This window comes from Trachinotus anak, unplaced genomic scaffold (assembly GCF_046630095.1).
Source record: "Trachinotus anak isolate AG129_WGS33_773 ecotype Australia unplaced genomic scaffold, CSIRO_AGI_Tana_v1 ptg000012l, whole genome shotgun sequence".
In the NCBI taxonomy this organism is placed as follows: Eukaryota; Metazoa; Chordata; class Actinopteri; order Carangiformes; family Carangidae; genus Trachinotus; species Trachinotus anak.
In genome coordinates this window covers 8,977,358-8,997,155 of record NW_027273863.1, presented here as the reverse complement: position 1 = coordinate 8,997,155, position 19,798 = coordinate 8,977,358, and the positions used below count along the sequence as shown (strand labels likewise).

Here is a 19,798-nt window from a genome sequence, read left to right as displayed (position 1 = left end):
GAGAGAGGGGATGACATGCAACATCGCGGGTCAGATTTGAACCCCGGGCCGCTGCGGTTGGGACTAAGCCTTAACAGTACTTGCTCTACCAGGTGAGCCACTGAGGCGCCCCCAACACAGAAGTCTTGATGTGATTTTTTCACGTTCCCCTCTGAGAGCTGACTTCAGCATTTACACACACCTTATTACAATTAGGAATACTCATCGTGAATTGTGTCCAACGTTATCTTTCAGTTTATTAAAGCATGCAAAAATACAGCTTATGTATTATAAGCCTGTTTTGCCCCTGACTGTGTGGTTGGATGTGTTTTAGATGTGTTTAAGTGAGCTCTGTTGTATCAGTGACCACACCTAAGAGTAACGTCACAGCGCACTGAAAGTACATTTCTATATCACTGCAGTAAGGTCAAATGTTAAACCACTGGAGGTCAGCAAAACACACACACAATTTTCATGAACATTAGCCTTCTGTTTTATGCATGCTGAATCTGTCATATTATAAAATTGATGATTTCATCTTTTTCATGTTGTGTGGGTGGAAGGAAAGTTGGATCTTTCTATCAACATCTAATCAGCCTGTCATCAGTGCCTTTTCTTTGTTGGAAGGTGTGTGTCCCCTGCCTCTGTGCGTGTGCCGCAGCCATCTGCCGTACGCTCCTCACTGGGTTAGAAATGTCTGGAGCCCTTTGAAATTTTTGTTGGACTTCCTTCATGCCACTTGTTCTTAATTGCAAGAATAAGACCAAAATTAAATCTTCTACTCTGGACAGCTTTACACACACCGGCCCTGATTCACAGTGTGCACCAGTTATATGGCAGCATTTGAAAACGAATTGCCGTGGTAATTATCCCTTGCACCGTTTGAAGGCCCTCCACATTAGATTAATGTTTTCCAACCACCAGCTGATGTTTAGGGACACATTATCAGTTGTGTACCTCATCGTCATTGGGTGTTTCAACCTTTTATTCATAATGCACCCTCTGCCCGGGCAGGCCCACCACAGGCTGATCAGACTTGAGTGTGTGTCTCTATCATCTTGACGCCCAGCTGGAGTCTTTCCTTTTCATCTGCATCCACTGGCTGCAGCGTTCTGCAGTCCCTGATGTTTCCTTGACGGTATGGTGCAGGGCTCCTTCCGCAGCCTTGTGGTGGATGTTGCTACAAAGCCACGGCAGCCTCCACTGGATGGACTATTGCTCTCTACCAATGTTGCTCAGCATCAGTTGTCATCTCAGCATACCACAACCTCTTCCTCACATTTGCTTTATCAACAGTATCTTCCCAGGGTGCTGTCTGTTCTACAAAGTAGACGGTGCTCAGAGTGTTGGACCAGAGTACCAGGTTGGGTCTCAAGATGGTGGTGACTATTTCTGATAGGACTGTAAGACGCTGGCCTAAATAAGCCAGCATCTCCTCGTCCTGGGCTCCTTACAGTTGACTGTCACTGGTCAGCGGAGGAGGCTTTTCTGTCCTTGTTCCCCTTCTCAGACAAACCCTGAAGAAACGCTGAATATGTCAAGAGGGCGACTGCACACTTGATCTCCGAAGGAGTCTGTACAATGTGCCCTGGGTGGTCCTGTATTCAAGCCTGTTCCCTGCAGTCTCACTGCACATCTCAGAGGACAGATGAGCTAGGCACTGTGTCAGCTTCACGAGACCCACCAGCAGAGCCCCACCACACAGCATCAGACAGGGCCACAGCAGTGCAAACAGGACCTTCTTCAGCGTGTACTTCCTGCTTAAGATGACGTCCCTGGGGTGCCTTGTGTGGTCAGTGAAGCATGGAAAGGTGCTCCCCAGCTGAGCATCCAAGCTTCTTTTCACTCTCTGCACTTCGGCTTGAAGATCTGCTCTGTCCATCTGGCATTTGGGTATGTAGAAACACTGAAAGAAAAGATGTGCTACAGGTGTAATTTTTTTCATTGACCTGCTTGTTACAGTTGGCAGTGCTTATTAAAATCAGTGACATGAGGTTCTTTTTAAAAGGGAAAAGCCCTTCCTAGTATCCATATGCTGCACGGGTACTGAAAGTTGGTTAGTACAATGCCTTTGAATGGACTAGAGGAGCAGCATCTCCTAATAATGCCTGCTGGCACAGGAGTCGCCTGCTAGTTTTCCATCCTGTCAGCTAGTTCAGTTTTTTGACTTTGCTGGTTTCCCAGGTGCTTTAAGTCCCTGCTTAGATGGCTAATATGAAAACAAGGATTACCCTGGGTCCTGAAAAGTAACAAAATTATCTACTAAACAGAGAGGTCCTACATAGACATAAAGCTTTAATGCTCAAATCCACTCCTCCAGGGCCTGGAGACTTCCTTCCAGGAGCTTGACAAGCCCCATCTGGTGCAAAGCAGATCCAAACCTGAGTCTCATAAAAATAAAAGGATGAGCCCTAAAAGCGAGACTTTACTGCAATAAATCCATACCTCAGGAGCGAGGAGGACCGATTCTTCATCAAAGTGTAGAAAAGCGCTTTGGTTGGAGCCTGTGAGATTAACCATCACGCTGAGGCATGGCACTGTGCTGACACCTCTGCAGTCCACCCAGTCTTTCAGGATGTCGGCCTGCACCAGCACACAGCTGACCTCCTCCACCCAGTTACTGAAAAACAAGAGCCAGGAAAGCTTCAGGGTACCCAGCTGAAGGCTCCCAGCCCTCTCATCCCCAACACATATCAACTCAAACAAGAAAGGCCCTGTTCGTTTCATATGAGATCTCTGATCTGTGGATGATGCTATTTTGCCCTTCAGCCATGCTAGCAGCATGGCTGTAGGAATGGCAACATCTCTCTGTCCCTTTGGAAAACATTTTGGTCAAGACTGAAATATTTCAACAACTAAAGGATGGGTTGCCATGACATTTCATATGGACACTCCTGTTGCCGAGAGGATGAAACCTAGCATTGGTAATCCACTGACCTTTCACTTCACTTACCCAGTGAAATATCTAAACATCTACTTGATAGACTAACACACAGAGGGCGAAGCCCTCTGATTTTAGTGGTCTTTAACCTCTTATCTGGCACCACCTTCAGGTCAGAACTTCAATTAGTCTGGCATTTTGGTGAGCGACTAAGTGTGTGCAAAACGAATGACTTTCCCATCATCCTTGTCTGTACTTTGTGTTCAGTGGCGATGAACAAAATGTTAGCATGCTAGCAGTCAACGCTCATGGTGAACATGGTAAACATCATACCTGCTCAACATCATCATGTTAGCATTATCATTGTGAGCATGTTAGCATGCTGGTGTTACCATTTAGCTCAAGTGTTCAGTGAATAATGAATGGACTTTGCTGAGATTTAATGCTTTTTGTTTTGTTTTGCAAAATTTCATAAAGCTGTTTCACCACCACAGTTGTGAGTAGCTCTTCCCTTTCCTTTGTGCAGGACACTGAAGGAGAATAGTGTATTTAGTATGCATGTGTCTGCTTTGAGTATACTTTATTTTGTCATGTTTCTAATGTGAACACACTACAAATTCTGCATAGAATCAGTATATAGGACAGATTTAGTCTTGTTAATAAATGGCAAAGCAAATTTTATGTAAGCCCATTTTTGCCAGGAAAAGAAAAAAAATGATGAAAATGTACAGTATGCATGATAAAAAAAAATTAGGCAGTTACTATCCCATGGTTTTTATTTTTATCGTGTCGATATTTTCATGTTTTTTTTTTTCTTTTTATTTGTGGCAATGGGCTTCCATAACACCCAGTTTATCATATCGCTCACTCTGTTGATGATCTAAGGAGTCATTTCTCTTAAATGCCTACACTGAATCGTAAATTGACTTTGCAATTAATTAGCTGCTTGTCACAAACTGGCTCAGTGAATGTGACAAGGTGGGAGTCCACGCAAAAGTATACTAAAGATAGTAGTATAAAACTAGTTTATTATAGAAATGAAGTAAGACAAATGAGCAATGGGGTATGGAAATCAGCAAGTTTAACCATGAAAGCAGTGCATGGATGAGTGGCATGTGCTGTGGGGGTGTTATATGTGCAAAGGCAAACGATAATGCCAAAATAAATGGCTGTCAGCAGTTGGAAGGGAGAAGAGCAGGAAAGCACATGGGACAGCTGCTATAGTCCAGAAGGCCCAGGTAAACTGCATCAGCTAACGACCCTCCCATGTCAACCAATGGCCTGCTGAGGTTGGCCAGGACAACCTCCAAGGCAGTGGGAGGGGCGTCACATGAAAAACAGAAAATCAGCTGACACAGTTTTGATTCTCTATTATTCGTCATAAGTGGTTGGCACTGTCACCTCACAGCAAGGAGGTTCTGGTTCGAACCCGGGGCCGGTGTGGAGTTTGCATGTTCTCCCCATGTCTGTGTGGATTCTAAAATGCCTCTAGGTGTGAATGTGAGCATGAATGGTTGTTTGTCTCTATGTGTCCTGGGGATTGGCTCCATCCCCCTGCGACCCTGTACAGATAAGTGGTATAGATAATGGATGGATGGATTATTAATTTAAGTCATTTATCATGAAAAACTGCAAAAAACTGGTCTCTGTGTCGCTCATACACATTCACAAATGTGAGGAATTGCTTTTTTTCTGTTTCATATCACTATAAATGGAATATCTTTGGGCTTTGGACTGTTTCTCTGACAACTTTAACTCAACAATTTATCAGTTAATCAAAAATATAATCAACTAATAAATCAATACTTAAAAAAACATTGTTGGTTGCAGCCCTAAATGTACTGGCATCAAATTGTAATACATTTGCATGAGTAAACAAATATATAATAAAATGTATATCGTTGTTAAAGATCATGTACAAGTCATAGCTCTGTCTATCATATGACAGCCAACAGACTGCAGTGTACCTGTTAACAAAGGGTTTGACAATGGTGATGCCGACCACAAAGAACATGAGCACAGAGAAGGCCATCATGGTGAAGCCCAGCAGGATGGCTCTGTCCTCCCCAACACTCGATACTGGCATCTGGGACCGAGCTCGCTGTCCTCCTCGTCCATCCACCCCTCTGCACCACTCCTGCTCCTGTGTTGCTGTGTGGAAGCGATCCCTGTGTCTCACACAAACGGACACACACACACACACACAGACACACACACACACACACACACACACACACACACACCTATGAATACATGCAAGGCCAGCAGGGATGTAATGATTTAATCCAACAGCGGTTCAGATTTAATTTTTGATTCAATGCTTCAACAAGTTTCATCTTTGACTCATTGAATTGATTTGGTTCATTTGATTCATTTTCTATTCTTTCAGACAATATGATTCCTCTTCAGGGGGAAAGTATTTGAACAGAGATTTTTGGAATTGAAAACACCCAAGATCTAGTCCAAAGATTGAGATTTATTGAGATTTATTTTCAAGTTTAAACTGGAGGCAGCTTGTATGTCTATGTAATATTTAAAAAAATCTTCCACTAGGATTTTGTCTTTTCACTCAGCTTTACACAAGAGAGAGCTCATAAAAATTTAACCAGTCAGAACTAGTGCTTTAACTGCATTTCCCAGCTATAAACAGAAATCTGTCTATGTTTTGGTGACAAGATACACTTTATCGGCAGTTTAGTATTGTACTTCCGTGTGAGTTGTGAGAAACAGATTTAAAACAATAAAATCAATGCCAAAATATCCTGAGTCATTCCACAGGTTTTTTAAAAAATATTTAAAATATAAAACATTTGTAAAGCTGATTTTTGTAATATTTTGAACCCTGTATCCATAAATCCACGTTTACTCACTATCAATCTTCTTCTTCACTGTCTTAGTTAACAGATGAGTGAATTTCCACCAACTGTCAATCAGCAGGAAAACATGAAACCGGCAGATAGATTGTGTATTATGTCACCAATGTGAAGCCACTCGTATTAGCTTTGCTCTATAGCACCACTGTTCTCCACTAAATCTACAAAATCTCCACCAGGTACTTTAAACTGACATCGTTAGGGTGAGTTTCTCCAGGGCCACAGAAAACATACAAGTTTTTACAGGCTAATCGTTGTCTCCGTAACAAGCAAATTTAACTTGATGTGTAGAATCAGTGGAATGCAATATTAATAAAATTTTAGCCAATACAAACCTGTCAGTTCTATGCATTTATTTAACTGTTTTTTACACCCCTAACAGTCAAATTAAGTATGTAGAGTCTTTATTATCTGATTGCCTAAGAGGTGAAACTCTGAATGTGAAGCTTTGTTAAACCCCACCAGTGTTTTTCCTTCATAATGAACTCCCAACAGTGTTTTCAAAGCCTTGCTGCCTGGCCCAGTCGATTGTCCTCTCTTACCGAGTCTGCCGCCTGCGAGCACCCTGCAGGTTGATGTTAATGGGGATGCTGAACGACCTCCGGGGAGAAGCTGTGTTCAAGAACATGCCCACTCCTACCGCTGCCACCTCCCAGCCCCAAGTAAGTTTAGCCACCTAACAAGCTCCACTCTATCTGAAAGTCAAATGTCCTCCTGTCAACAACTCACAGATCATCTTGTGTCTTCAACAGGCTCCAGTGCAGCGCGGTGACTGACCGAGAGGACTAGATTGCAGTTTATTCACTGGGGAACTTCCTGTTGTTTACCAAGGCTCAAAGGTGAGTGCAACAACACCTTCCACTCTCATGTGTGTTTCTATAGAAACCACCACAGGTAGGGCAGGTAGGATGCTAATGGCCTCTCAGTGGGCCCGTGAGGCTCAGCTGCATGCAGCAGTTTGTCATGGAAAACCTGAATCCCTTCTTGATTATTAACTTTTTGCACAGAATGAAACAGCAGCTACAAAGTCAGCTTGAAGGGGAGAGCAGGACAAGAAGGAGGCAGAACATGGTAATTGTAAGTCAGATCAACCATCTTGACACACAATTACACACACATTCAGAAAAAATACTGACCCAAGCACATGTGTCCTGCGACATCTCATCCTGTTGGGCTGTTGAGCTTGAATCCCGTCAGACTGTCCTGACACCTTGTGATGTGAGTGCAAGATACTGAGCAAGTTTATATCTGTTATTCAAACAATCGAAACTCGCTGTATTATTCATGGGTTGCTGGAAAAACATATGGAGGTATTAACTCGGTGACAGTTCTGTTTAATATAACAAGCCCAAGGCTAGGAACACCACAGCAGCTTGGAAATGGAGCCAACCATTCAATATAACAGACAGCGATGTCATACTTAATTTATTCAGCATTGAATACAATAGAGTGTTATTTTGAATATTTTTTCCTTATCACACACTCTGGTGTTAAAGCTCCATATTCTGGCAAATGTTATCATGGTTTATCTGATATATTTATTACCTGTATAGCTTTATGACTATATATGATTTATTGTATTTGTGAACTGGCAAATGTTTTTTTTTTTTTGTTTTTTTTTTTGGAAAAACAGCAAAGTTATTCATATCTGTAACCTACAGAAGGGAAGATACAGGCCTTGCACTTTTCTTCACAGGGTTATAGGAGAACCAAGTGCTTTTGATGAAACTGAAGAAAACAAGATTAAAAATGCATAAAGCTCAGTGTACTTTACCTCACCCGGTAACCCGAGACATTGCCTTGTCCGTGATGCTCACTGCATGGTGCCGCACTGTGGATGTGTCTCAAACAGAATTTCATCTTTAACATAAATGCCTAATGGAAATGGACTACAAACTTGACTGCGCTGTCTCCAACGCTGATTTGATGTGTTCTCACCTGCGTTTCAGGTCTCACCCCTGCTGAGCCACGTCTACTGCAGAAGCTTTATGTGATCTCTGTTTACTGTCTCTGTGAGGTTCTGAAATGGCCTTGTACAATGGTGCAACAAATTCCTCTGATTATCCAGGCTAGCAGTGGTAATTGGACGCACAGTGTCTCCTGTTATCTGATTATGTCTCCGAACAACATTTCTGAACAACATGTGCAGTCAGAGGTCGGTGTATAAAAGGCAGTAAACCACTGAGCACAATGGATAATCACCAAAAGAGGAATCTAACTTTTCTTACCATTGGACTGATATTCATGCTGAGCGGCATTGAGTATGGTAAGTTCATTCTGACAGCGCTATAGTTTTGAAGAGACGTGATAATGGTCTCATTAAAGCAGACTGGAATAAAAATTTGCTTGGCATTTTGGCTGTATGCTCACTTCACTGAGGATATGGCATCTGATTTAATTCAAATATATTTTGCTGTGGGTAAACGAAGCTTGTCATTTACACATCTCCCTCCTTTTCCTCGATGCACATCCTCCATCATTTGTCTCTGGCGGTCTCAGCTGTCATTCTGCCTACAATATGGAGGTACCTGCAGATTTTGGAGGCCCCTCCTTACTTCCTGGGTCTGGGCCTGTCTGCTTTCAGTCTGAGTGGGCTGCTCACAGGCCCGCTTTTTGGGTTGTGGTCAGACCGGTGCAAAACTACAAAGTCCATCATCCTTTTTTCTAATCTTTTTGAGATTGCCGGTGAGTAGTCACACCACAAGACAAATCACATGACAGAGATTTAGACCATGTTTTCAGCTGCTGTGAGAAACTCTGTAGCTGATATTTACTATTCACTGAGAATTCCAGAGGACTATGAAGTGCCTCAGATAACAGACTCAAAAAATAAAGGTCTTAGGTCTTTCATTTTAATTAGTTCCTTTCTGCACAGTTACCTCTCAGTTTGTGAACATAAATTGTAGACTGCTCTTTGCAATGCTTTGTTAGGATCGTGTAAGTTCAATATGATGGTTGTGATGCAGACTAGCTATTGAAACAAAACACTGGTGGCAAAAAAATGGCACAAACTTTATTGGAGTCAAGATAATAACAAGAGAAGAGTCCACAATAATGCTAGCTACCACTGCTACTGTATACCACTACTTAAATAATAGCTAAAGCTAATGTTAGCCTGCTCACAGTGACAATGCTAACAAGTCAATGTGTAGTAGCTGTTGTGTTTACCATGCTAACCATTTTATTTAGCCCATTAGCATGCTAATATTTGCTAATTAGTGCTAAATACACATGTATTTAGTAAGTACACCTGAAAGTATTGGAGAAATTGATTTAATAGCACTAGATAAAAAGTGAAGGTTGTCATCATTTATCTCGAGACAAACAAGTTTAAGTCCATGCCGTCGAGGTGTTTGACTCCGGCGATCACCAAAGTCATTAGGATTCATTGTCTGTGCCTGTCTGTACAAAATTTCCATCCGGTAGTGGTAGAGATAGTTCATATTTTAGCTTTAGCTTTGCTACCAGCATGGATAAAACCACTTTTGGAAACAACAATCGAGTCAAATATTTGACTGAAGTGGAGATGCATTTTTTCATTTCTATTTCTCCTCAGGTAACTTCATGTATTTTATCGGCTATTCAAAGTGGCTGTTGTTAGGCAGTCGACTTGTAGCAGGTGACACACACACACACACACACACACAGTGAAAAAACACCCAGAGCATGTACTCTATCAGCAATATAGATAATGTGCTCGTGTAACAGAAGGATGCTGTTTTCCTCTCAGGTGTCGGTGCAGGAGCGGGCTCCTCCATCTTTGGTTTCCTGACTCGGAGCACTCGGCCAGACGAGCGCGCCGGTATCTTCGCTGCCATCATGGCCTGTCGACAAGCTGGCCTCCTTGTCGGTCAGCCCCTCTTCCCCCCTCCCTCCAACCCCCTCCCCCAACCCTTCATCTTACCACAGAGAGAGGTGTCATCTCAACTCTCTCCACCTCTCCTGTCCTCTGAGAAATATCAGACAGAGAAAGATTTTGTGATGTCTTCTTTGATGTGCAGTTTCAACTGTGAGAAGAAGACATTCAATAAAATACACCAAGGTGGAGGCTACTGTCTTCACACATCCTCTGTTTTTATTCCAACTCCTCTTTAAAGTGCTTCCTCCTGTCTCTCCAGGGCCGGCGTTCAACCTGTTCCTGCGGCTGTGTGATTTCAAACTGGGGCCCTTTGTTGTGAACAAGTATACGTCTCCTGGGGTAACAGCATCCAGATAATCAGTAATCTAAGGTTATACAAAAGCCTCATGAATACAGAAACAATCTACAGAAATAGTCGCTGAGCATTCTGCACTCCTCCTGCCTCACATGTATTTTTTGCTCTTCTCTGAGTAAAAACACCTGCAGCAATACTCAGGCCCGTAACAACCCGTATCGATCTATTTCCATCTCATGAGTCTCGAAACACCTGTAGCACGGATTTAGCTTAAATGAGATATAACTACTACTTCCATTTTCCCACATAATTTGACACTGCATGTCTCTCTTGATTTAACTGTTCCAGGTTACATTTTATTTTTGAACATTGTCCTCCATATATCAAATAGGTTACCTCTCCTGATAGTTTCCTAGGATTGGGATGTCATGAAAAGAGCTTTTTTTTATGTTAAATTCTAAATATTTGAGGACATTCTTATTTGTATCTTCCATACTCTCAGATCTTCATGTGCCTGTTGTGGATGCTGCTCCAGTGTGTTGTGCTGGCTATGTATTGGGATATACCACCCATCAGCCTGGAGGGTGGAGCCGTGATGGTGGAGATGAAACATGAGGAGGCCGATGAGGAGGAGGTGCCGCTGATGGGTTCTGATGAGGAGCCGGTGCAGACCTATAGGGCTGTCAACTCCAACCAACTGGAGACCTCCACTTCATCTGAGATGCAGCCCATCCATGACGCCTCGGTGGTCTCGAACCCCTTCAGAAACTTCAGTGCCAGCAGAGGTGAGCGAGCGGGTTTGACATGCCTGTCCTCAGCAATGACTGTCAGTCTTCCTCAGCCCTGTTTGTGGGTTCAGGTAGGAAGAGGTGTCACTGCCAGTGCACATGTTTCGTATCTGCTTTATTGATTTTCTTGCAAACATACGCACGCATGCACGCACGCACGTGTGTGTGTGTGAGAGACTAAGACAGTACAGAAGAAGTTAATCAATAGTGGTAACCAATCACTGCTTGTACCCCATGTAAAGTTACTATAACACTAATCCAATAGGACACCTGACATCACATGTATAATACAAACACATACATACTCTGACATAAACCAGACACCAACACACAAGTCAAATCAATACACAGGGAATCTGATCTGACATACCATGCAGAATTCCTCAAGAGAGAACTGGAGAATAGTGTGTGTGTGTGTGTGTGTGTGTGTGTGTGTGTGTGTGTGTGTGTGTGTTTGTGTGTGTGTGTGTGCGTCAAACCGCTGTATTGATTCTCTCACTCTTTGAAGATGTGGCAAAGGGATGGATAGCAGACTTCCTTTTTTTATTGACTGGCTTGCTGTGGTTGACCTGTGGATGAAATGGAGGCAGAATTGGTAATGTGGCCGACATTCTTCTTATTGATTCCATTTTGTTTTAAAGAAATTCCACAACACCAGAAACTCTCGGGCAAAACTGGAGGATGTCTGCAGCTCTAGCACATACTGTACGAGTGTCTGTTAGCTGTTACAGCATGTCTGGTACTGGCTCTCGTGAATTATTGATCTTTCCTGTCTTTTTGTGTATTAGTGAGGAATCTTTGAAACTTGGGCAGATCTTTCACTTTCTTTCATCAAGTCTTTTTTTTGGGTTTGGATCGTGGAGAAAACAATCAACAAAAGTAAAAGTAAAATTATACAACTTTCTTATTTTCCCTCTACCTCTCATATGTTTTTTTCAATTAATGTTGACTGTATTGGCAAGATAAGGGAGTCATACTATTCATTGCCAAAGAATTCAGCCTGAACTGGGTCAATATTTGTACAGATGTACAAAACCCCAGTACAGAAGTATGAATACATACTTTCACGTGCAGGCATATCACTTTATTTCAACCTTTCAGATTTAGCATTAATAACCAGTACATAAATCATTAATAACAGTTTAAAAAGGATAATTTGACAGTTCTGTAAATATGCTTATTTGCTCTCTTGGCAGGAGTTAGTTGACACAATTGATACATACTAAAATATGACGCTACACCAGGAGAGAGTTAGCTTAGCATTAAGTCTAACTCTGATGTTCGGAAATGAACATGTTTTATCTTGCTTGTTTGAGCTACACACACACACACCAAAGAATAAAACGACTACTTGTGTGGCTAACTGTTTCCTGTCTTTATGCTAAGCTAAGCTAACCAGCTGCTGGCTCTGGCATTATATTAAAGTTACAGATAAAATTGTGTTGCTCTTAGCAAGAAAGGGAAGAATTGTTTGTCCTAAAATGTCTTTAAAAGACTACTTCATAACACAGTGTAATGTAATATTAATATTATGTTATATTATATCAATATAATATGTAATATTACATTTTTAATGCATTTATTAACAGCACTGCTGAAGAATTTTTGCATTTGTCAAAGGTGATGCATTTACATAATTTTTTTAATTTATATATTCTTTTTCTTTTTTGATTCCACGAATTTTACACATGAAGATTATTTTATTCTGCTCAGTCATGTCATCAGAGTTATCTTGTTGTGGGATTACTGTGGTTGAGGAATTAAATTATGTGATTTTTTTAACTCGACAAGAATGGTCTAAGGAAATGCATTGTGGGAAATGCAGAATTCATTGTTTTGGGATGTAGACTCACTCTAGTGACTAAATCTCTGCTGCATTGCTTGTTTTTAAATTTGTCTCTTGCAATGAATTTTTAATACCCAATAAACACACATTTACTTACAGACATACTGGATATATGCACACATATGCAAGAGTATACAAAAATGTAATCACGTTAATAATGGTGCAAACACTAAACAGAGGAAACTGGACCATAGTAGATCACACACTGTAATATCAAACCATTCCTCCAGCCATCTGGCACATACGTCCAAATTTAGCAGCGAGCCCAACTCATTTTTCCTCCTTTCCAAGCCCATAAGGGAGTCTTCGTTCCAGGAAAAGCTGGTGTCAAAATCTGGAAATGATTAAAATACATTTTTTCTTGTGTTATCATGTTTTGGATATGAGAAAAGACATCAGAACTCACACTTATCTCTAGAAAAAAAGTACAGTTTATTGGACTAGAAGATCAGCACGACCAACCAGCCAGGATTTGTTACGCCTGCCTCTTCCAGTCTAAAGATTACTTTGAGATAGTCCAAGTTTTCTTTTCTCTTTAAACTTCTTTATCTCGACGTACCTTGCCAGTCGAAACTTTCAATTTCATGTTACCATTTGAGCTTGTTTTATTATTTTCTCTTTGGCTCCTCTGGTTTTCAGCATATCGCTCTGTCTCTCACTCTGCAGAGTTCCTGAGAGAGGAGGTGGTTGTTCTCCTCACGGCTCAGTTCATCACCCTCTTCAATCAGACAGCGCTGGAGGTGAGAGCAGTTACCGTTGAGATCCATCAGCCCCAGTTTCCAAACATTTCACACAATGTCACACTATTTTACCCAGGGTTTCATCCTCACTGCATCCATCTGAGCCTTACCTGGAAAGACCTGCACTGCTACTTTGAGAAAATAATCAAGTAGAACTAATGTAACAAGTGAACATAATCGATCTCCATGTTGGAAAATGCAGAGGCTTTTTCTCTCCTCATTAAATTGTGGTGACTGAATAGTCACACAGTGCTGACCTGGATTATAATCATTTTAATATCAAAACAGAACACTTCTTTTGATCTGGACTGAATGAAGCCTTTGAAGGAATTAAAAGATGCTTGTTTCAACTCTAAGACTCTCCTCCTCTACCTCTGACTGAATCACCTCATCTAACTTACTGACCTTGTGAAATCTTTCTAAAAATCCCCAGACCATGGTGACTCCTTTGACGCAGCGCTACTTCAGCTTCGGTGAGCTGGGCAACAGCCTGATGTACAGCCTGTGTGGGGTGGAGGTCATCCTGGGCTTCTTCTTTGTGCGCTGGCTGAGCAGGAAGGTGGCGGACCGCGTAGTGCTGGCCGTGGGCCTGGTCATCTGCTGCACCGCCTGTATCTGGTGCCTCATCTTCCTCTGCAACCCTCGAGGTGCTAACTTGTCCAGGAAAACATACAAACACACCCAGACACACACATGCAACGGCCAAGACAGACACAAAAAATACCTCATATTCTGTGCCAAATCCTTTCTGTGCGACTGATGTGTAGAGCACAGCGGAGCCATATTGGGTTACACACTGACTGAATTGAATGGGCTCTGTAAATGATATCATTCAGACTCTGGCAGGCCAGCAGGAGATCATACAGGCAAACTGGATCCTGTGTGGTCATGTTGGCCTGTGTCTGTTGAAGCTCGTCACGTTTATCGCTCTGATTATAAGTAACAGGTGCTGGAGCTGGGGAGTGCCTGAATACATATAAAAGGATTACAGTAATCTAATTAGACAAAAATGCTATTTGTTAAAGCATATCCTACATATTCCTTTTTTTTTTACAGTTACAATTAAAGCAACCAGACAAATAAATAAAACCTGTAAGGCAGACACCTGGAGAAAAATGATTATTTTATTATTCTTGAACCACTAAGAAACATGTTTCATTGGTTAAAATGCATTTTTAATGTAAGATTATAGACTTTCAGCTTATGCAGGAACATCCAACAGTTTGAGTGGGCAGAAATTCACACAAACATGTGCATGATGCAAAGCAGCAGAGAACAAAAATGTAGTGGCTGCCAGCTTGGCAGTGGTTTTGTTTTCAGATAGAGCTATCTCTGGTGGTGCCAACCCATTTGTGGAAGGAACTTAAAAACCAAGAGAAGAGGGGCTGGACAAATGAAGTATGATCTGTCATACACTTTGAATCATTATCGCTACATATCAGGAAAAAAAAGAAACAAAATATTAAGATTTAATAGCAGTGAGATCTACAAAATACGTAGATTTTAGGTGAGAGATGGTGTTAGATTAAAGCCTGTAAATGTAATTTTGTGTCTATAATATGTACATGTATATAATTTGTCGGCAAAAAATCATAATTCAGTAATACTGTGGTATTATCTTTCCATACCTGCCAGGTGGTTATGGATGGGAGCTGACAGCCTTCATCATCGGGGTGTTTCTGCAGCTGCTGGGGCTTCCTTTCGTGGCCGTGTCTCAGGTGTCTCTGTTCTCTAAAGTCACTGCTGAGAAAACACAAGGTTGGCTCATTTTACTTTGGTGCTGTTTGCTCAATTAAACATATTAAAACAACATGCTGCTGCTCAGCATATGTGATGCAAAGAAAGTTGCTCCTACTGTACTTTTAGGCCATATTTTAATGTTTGTACATGAAATATTTAACTTGAATTCTTTGTGATGTGTCACCTGAAGGATTCAGCCAAGGTGTCAGACGCTCAGTTGGAGGCCTGGCCACCATCTTGGGTCCTCTGTGGGCTGGAGGTCTGACTAATCATTTGTACATAATGCTGGGCATGATGCTAGCTCTCCTCATAATGATCACAGTGAGTACAACAAGGCTCATTTGAATATTTAATGGCATCAAACAGATAGAAAAGTGATGACATGATGAATTTGCTTTCTTGCTGAGAGTTAGATGAGAAGACTGATACCACTCCGCACTCATGTCTGTACGCTAAATATGACGCTGCTGGCAGCAGCTGGTTCTCTCAGTAAGAAGACTAACAGCTTGTTGTGTTGTGATCTTAATGTAACTCACATACACCAACCTAAATGTCCACAATTTGAGTTCAAACTTGCAATAATAGTTTGATACATTCTGTATATATAAAGCCTCATCCATCAGCTGGTTAGCTTAGCTCTTAGTACAAAGACTGGAAACATTCTTGAGCTCACTAATAAAATAACACTCCATATTTCATTTGTTGAAAAAAAAAGACTTAAATTATTAATTATTTTATTTTATTATATTTAATCGGTTAGCTTTAAAAGTGCCAGTAGGATCTTTTTTTTTTCAACTGTCTAACATAGCGCGTCTAGCTTTTTCGATCTGTTTTCAGTCTTTGAGCTAAGCTAAGTATCTACTGTCTGTAGCTTCATATTTAACCTCCTCTAAAACTCAGCAGGTAACACGTTATATTTTGTTTAATGAATACAAAAAGCAACACATAAAAATTACAATTTGTGGTTTTATGGGGGACTACAGTCAGTTCCTGCTAAACCAAGCTAACCAGCTACTGACTTTAGTTTTATATTTACTGCATATTTACTGGTAGCAAGCTTCTCCCAAAATGCTTTACTATTGCTTTGATATTTTCAAGGAGCTGGAATTGATATAGTTATTGCTTTAACTCAGAACATCTACTTTTTTACCCTGTGTGCCTTCTCCATTTGAAACTATTCAAAGCTGTAGATAAAGAAAACATTTTTTTTCAGATACACAAACTGAAGAACAGCAGCTATGGGATGTAATTGACTGTGAAACCCTTAACTCAGCAGGTCTTTGATAACCTCTCCTTATTACTTGGTGCTCTCTATTCTCTAAAGCCATATCCCGCTGTACATTTTTGCAGGTTATGACAGCACTGTCCTACGACCGCCTCACTGAGCCCCGGGCAGTGCAGCACGCCCAGAGCTCTGACAGCGGAGGATAGAGCTGCAGTCTGTCTGAGGAGCAGTGGAGGCTAAAGATGGACAGAGGGAATGCCCTTCACGTTGAGAAGAGAATCAATATAAGTTTGCTGCAAAGGAAAATCTATGAGTGAGGAATAAAAATGTTCAGATAACCTGCTGTACCTCAGAACCTGATGTAGAGGTGATCACACTTCACAGGTAAAATACTGAATGTTTTCAGCAATGCACAATCTCTGTTAAGAGTAGATTTTTATTAGAATCTGCCTTTTATGTACATCACTACCAGACTATTAATTATATTTTACACAAGGGGGCACCATTGCTCTCATATTGAATATTCAGAGGTGTAATTGAAGATGAAAGCCATTATTTTTAAACTGAGCTATTTATATTCCCAGGTGTTGATGAAAAGATAAGAGAGCAGGTTTTACTATGTGACCCATGTACCAGAATTTTTATTTCTTGTCCCAAGTCTTTCTTCCTCCAAAAAAATAAAAAAATAAAATAAAATAACTTCCCTCTGGAAATGAAACAGTTGACACAATGAGTGCAGAAGTGGAGTTGTCAACATCTTAGCAGTTCCATGTCAGTGAAGCTGATAGAAGAAGAGGGTCAAAGAGAATGAAGCTTTACAGTTTTCTTGGTGTTTACTTGTAGTGTTGGAGGAAATTTTGAGCACTTTCATTGTTAAGATACAACACAAAGCCTTGAGTGTAACAAAACCAGTTTGATTTTATCTGGATCTATCCCTCTATATCTTATGTGCAAATGAGAAGCTCTTAAATTAAAACCTAATTTTAAAAAAAACAAAAAAACTTGTTAATTATCCTTCTTTATCTTTTTACTATGGGGGGATTTAAAGTTTAATTGCCTGTATTCATAATTCAAAACATGACAAGGTGTGAGTAGTGTACAGTCAGCTGTTCTTGCCTATATTCTCCTCTAGGATGTGCTATATGCTACACATCTGTGTCAAAGTGGAGAATGCTGTAAGCAACATCAAGGCATTGTAGATTCCCTTTGTACCAATGAACATGGGTTTGGCCAATCTCTGTGTTTTTGCATAATTGCAGATAAGGCTCAGTAACCTTTCCAGTTTTCTACACTCAGCATGTGATATTTGGCTTTCCAAAGGCTTTTCGCCTAAAATGGAAATTCTAATCTCAGGGACTCAAGGACATAATATATATAAGTACTTTCATGCCCTGATCAGCGTATTCAGGTACTTGACATTTTAAGGGAGATAACAGAGTGCAAAGAATCAGGTCAAGCCTGAATTTACTCTCTTTGAACTGGCTCGCCTTCTCAGCATGATTCCTGCTGTCTTGTGTTTTTAAAGAAACTCCTACACAACAAGCTAAATATCCAAAACTATTTTTAAAGCCCCTGAAAACTTGCATTTCAATCTTCAGTCCCTTTCTATCACATGAAATGTTAACAGTTAGACAAGCATCAATTAGTTAAAAAAAAGGCATGATTTCCAAGGTCTAGCCTGACAGTTACTGTTCATTAAAGCGTGAGATATGTGACTCACTCGAGATTAACCACATTCTTCCTCTAACAAAATAAAAGTTGAATTCTTGAGCAATGAAATGCACGCTTGCTCAATTTAATATACTCAGGGCTTCTGCTTCTGCAGACTTATTGGTCTGGTATGACCAGTAGCTTCTGGTGGCTAATGTTAACTAGCTTAAGTTAGCAAACCTCTGATAGATATTGCAGCTGTGTAACGTGACATTACTGAGACTATTTGCATTTATCACTTCTGCTAATGTTACACTACATTTTAACATGGATATTTAATATGTAATATGAAAATAAAACAAGAAGTAAATACAGTGTGCCTCACCCGCTGACATTTTCTTTTTACCTTTTTATATAAAGGAAATGAGGGAGAGAGATGGGCTCAAAATTTGATTTAGGTACTTATGCAGAGTTGCATCATGCATAAATTTACATAATCAGGGCTGTGTCTGTGTGGTTTGATCAGATTTGATCAACAGTAACTTAAAAACCCATCAACTGTCATCTGATTCAAATGTTGCTAAATCGTGATTGGTTCTCTGGAGTATGTGACATCAACTTTCTGTAAGTCCCGCCTACCTCAGAGCAGTGAGAACAGCACAGAGAGCTGAGCACAAAAACAAAAAAAATACAGAAATCTCTTATGTGAAAATAGTGTATTCATGTAGGACCCCATCACTCATAGTAAAAAGATGATTGAGAAAATGTTTTTTTTAGAGATTGCATCAACTCTATGTTATTATAGAATTTAAAATAATAATGATAAGAGGTTTTTCTATGTGGCACCAGAATATCAGACAAACCAAGATAAACCACTTCTGCTCTGCTGTGATGAGCCTGCCTTCATACACAAGACTGTCTGAATCAGGGCAGTCAACTATCTTCCGGCTCAGCCTCTGTATCATATAGAGGCGGCACACAACCCCCTAAGGACATAAATAGAAAAGTCAGAGGCCTTGGGCTTTTATGTTAAATATACCAAAGGTAGGCACAGACGCACAAGTTATGAAATTTTAAAGATACACAGAACAACCATTTGATGCAGAAGCCAACAGTGATTTCTGTGAACCATGGACGAGAGTTTGTCGCTATGGAAATGAGAGTTTTGTGAGCAGGAAAGTAAGAAGCCAAAGATAAAATAACGTTATGTAATTAGAGAGTGGAATCCCTGTTACGCTGTGGATCAGGTTGTGGAACAGATGAAGGTGTAGTAGAGCTTTAGTGGAAGTATCCCCATGTTGCACTACTACATGGCTATAAATGGCTCAGTCCGCTTTCCATATACTAACTGTTTTCATGCCATGACGAGGAAGAATATCTCGGCTACGTGCAGTTATTTCAGTGGATTGTAAAATATCGTGGTAGCTGTAACCACTGCTCAGAGTTTAGGGCTTTTTTGTGTTGTTGCTGCACTACACTGAGCTGAACAGCGAACAGTGACGTAACTACACTTTAATCTTATCCTTGATTGTTGTTAGGTACAGGTCACACCAAGCCTGGGTGGTTTTTCCTTTATGCATATTGTTACCCTGTAACAAAACAAAGACTTTTTGACCCTCACACCCTCTGATTTGTTTCCTCTTTGATGATGTGTTTCTGATGACTCAAATGAAGAACTGGAGTCATTATGATGTTGTATTATTGGGTGGAAAGCACAGACACATTTTTAGGATAAATTATACCATATGATGCCTGTAAATCAAGATAACTTGTTGGAAAAAAAACAAACATTTTTTGCTTTAAGGCAACAGTTATACCATGCTCCATGGTGGTGATATATTTTGTTTGATCAGTAAGGTCAGTCTTGTAGGTTTTAGCACTCTAGAGGCAACACAGTGAAACTACTTGGTCAGAATTAGATA

The 19,798-nt window shown here is 40.7% G+C and overlaps 2 protein-coding genes across 5 annotated transcripts; one reads left to right on the top strand and one right to left on the bottom strand.

Moving 5' to 3' along the window:
- Positions 1–1,237: 1,237 nt before the first annotated feature.
- Positions 1,238–6,361, bottom strand: kcnmb3 (potassium calcium-activated channel subfamily M regulatory beta subunit 3). Its single transcript, XM_071491176.1, has 4 exons — positions 6,276–6,361; positions 4,828–5,028; positions 2,425–2,599; positions 1,238–1,885 (listed from the first exon to the last, which is right to left on the bottom strand). Exons 1-4 carry the CDS (start codon positions 6,359–6,361, stop codon positions 1,517–1,519), a joined length of 831 nt encoding a protein of 276 aa, XP_071347277.1. The 3' UTR covers positions 1,238–1,516.
- mfsd8l2 (major facilitator superfamily domain containing 8-like 2) lies at positions 6,261–19,197 on the top strand. 4 transcript variants are annotated; one of them, XM_071491171.1, is made up of 14 exons: positions 6,261–6,395; positions 6,486–6,572; positions 6,741–6,810; positions 7,683–7,999; positions 8,233–8,418; positions 9,290–9,352; positions 9,464–9,742; positions 9,852–9,931; positions 10,390–10,672; positions 13,188–13,261; positions 13,695–13,908; positions 14,897–15,019; positions 15,192–15,322; positions 16,352–19,197. In XM_071491171.1, the coding sequence occupies exons 4-14, from the start codon at positions 7,924–7,926 to the stop codon at positions 16,430–16,432; spliced, it is 1,590 nt and encodes a 529-aa protein (XP_071347272.1). In that variant the 5' UTR covers positions 6,261–6,395; positions 6,486–6,572; positions 6,741–6,810; positions 7,683–7,923; the 3' UTR covers positions 16,433–19,197. The 4 variants fall into 4 exon arrangements, with proteins under 4 accessions (XP_071347272.1, XP_071347274.1, XP_071347273.1 ...); XM_071491173.1 differs by lacking the exon at positions 6,261–6,395 and having other exon boundaries at positions 6,487–6,572; positions 9,464–9,583; XM_071491172.1 differs by lacking the exons at positions 6,261–6,395; positions 6,486–6,572; positions 6,741–6,810 and having other exon boundaries at positions 7,513–7,999.
- The last annotated feature ends 601 nt before the right edge of the window (positions 19,198–19,798 follow it).

Excerpts from the sequence above, each read along its gene's own strand:
- kcnmb3 (XM_071491176.1), bottom strand. The coding sequence starts at position 6,361 with ATGTTCTTGAACACAGCTTCTCCCCGGAGGTCGTTCAGCATCCCCATT. Across the intron at positions 5,029-6,275 it reads GCTCGCAGGCGGCAGACTCG|GGATCGCTTCCACACAGCAA; the intron begins GTAAGAGAGGAC and ends TGTGAGACACAG. Across the intron at positions 2,600-4,827 it reads GTCAAACCCTTTGTTAACAG|TAACTGGGTGGAGGAGGTCA; the intron begins GTACACTGCAGT and ends CTTGTTTTTCAG.
- mfsd8l2 (XM_071491171.1), top strand. The coding sequence starts at position 7,924 with ATGGATAATCACCAAAAGAGGAATCTAACTTTTCTTACCATTGGACTG. Across the intron at positions 8,000-8,232 it reads GCTGAGCGGCATTGAGTATG|CTGTCATTCTGCCTACAATA; the intron begins GTAAGTTCATTC and ends TGGCGGTCTCAG. Across the intron at positions 10,673-13,187 it reads AAACTTCAGTGCCAGCAGAG|AGTTCCTGAGAGAGGAGGTG; the intron begins GTGAGCGAGCGG and ends CTCACTCTGCAG.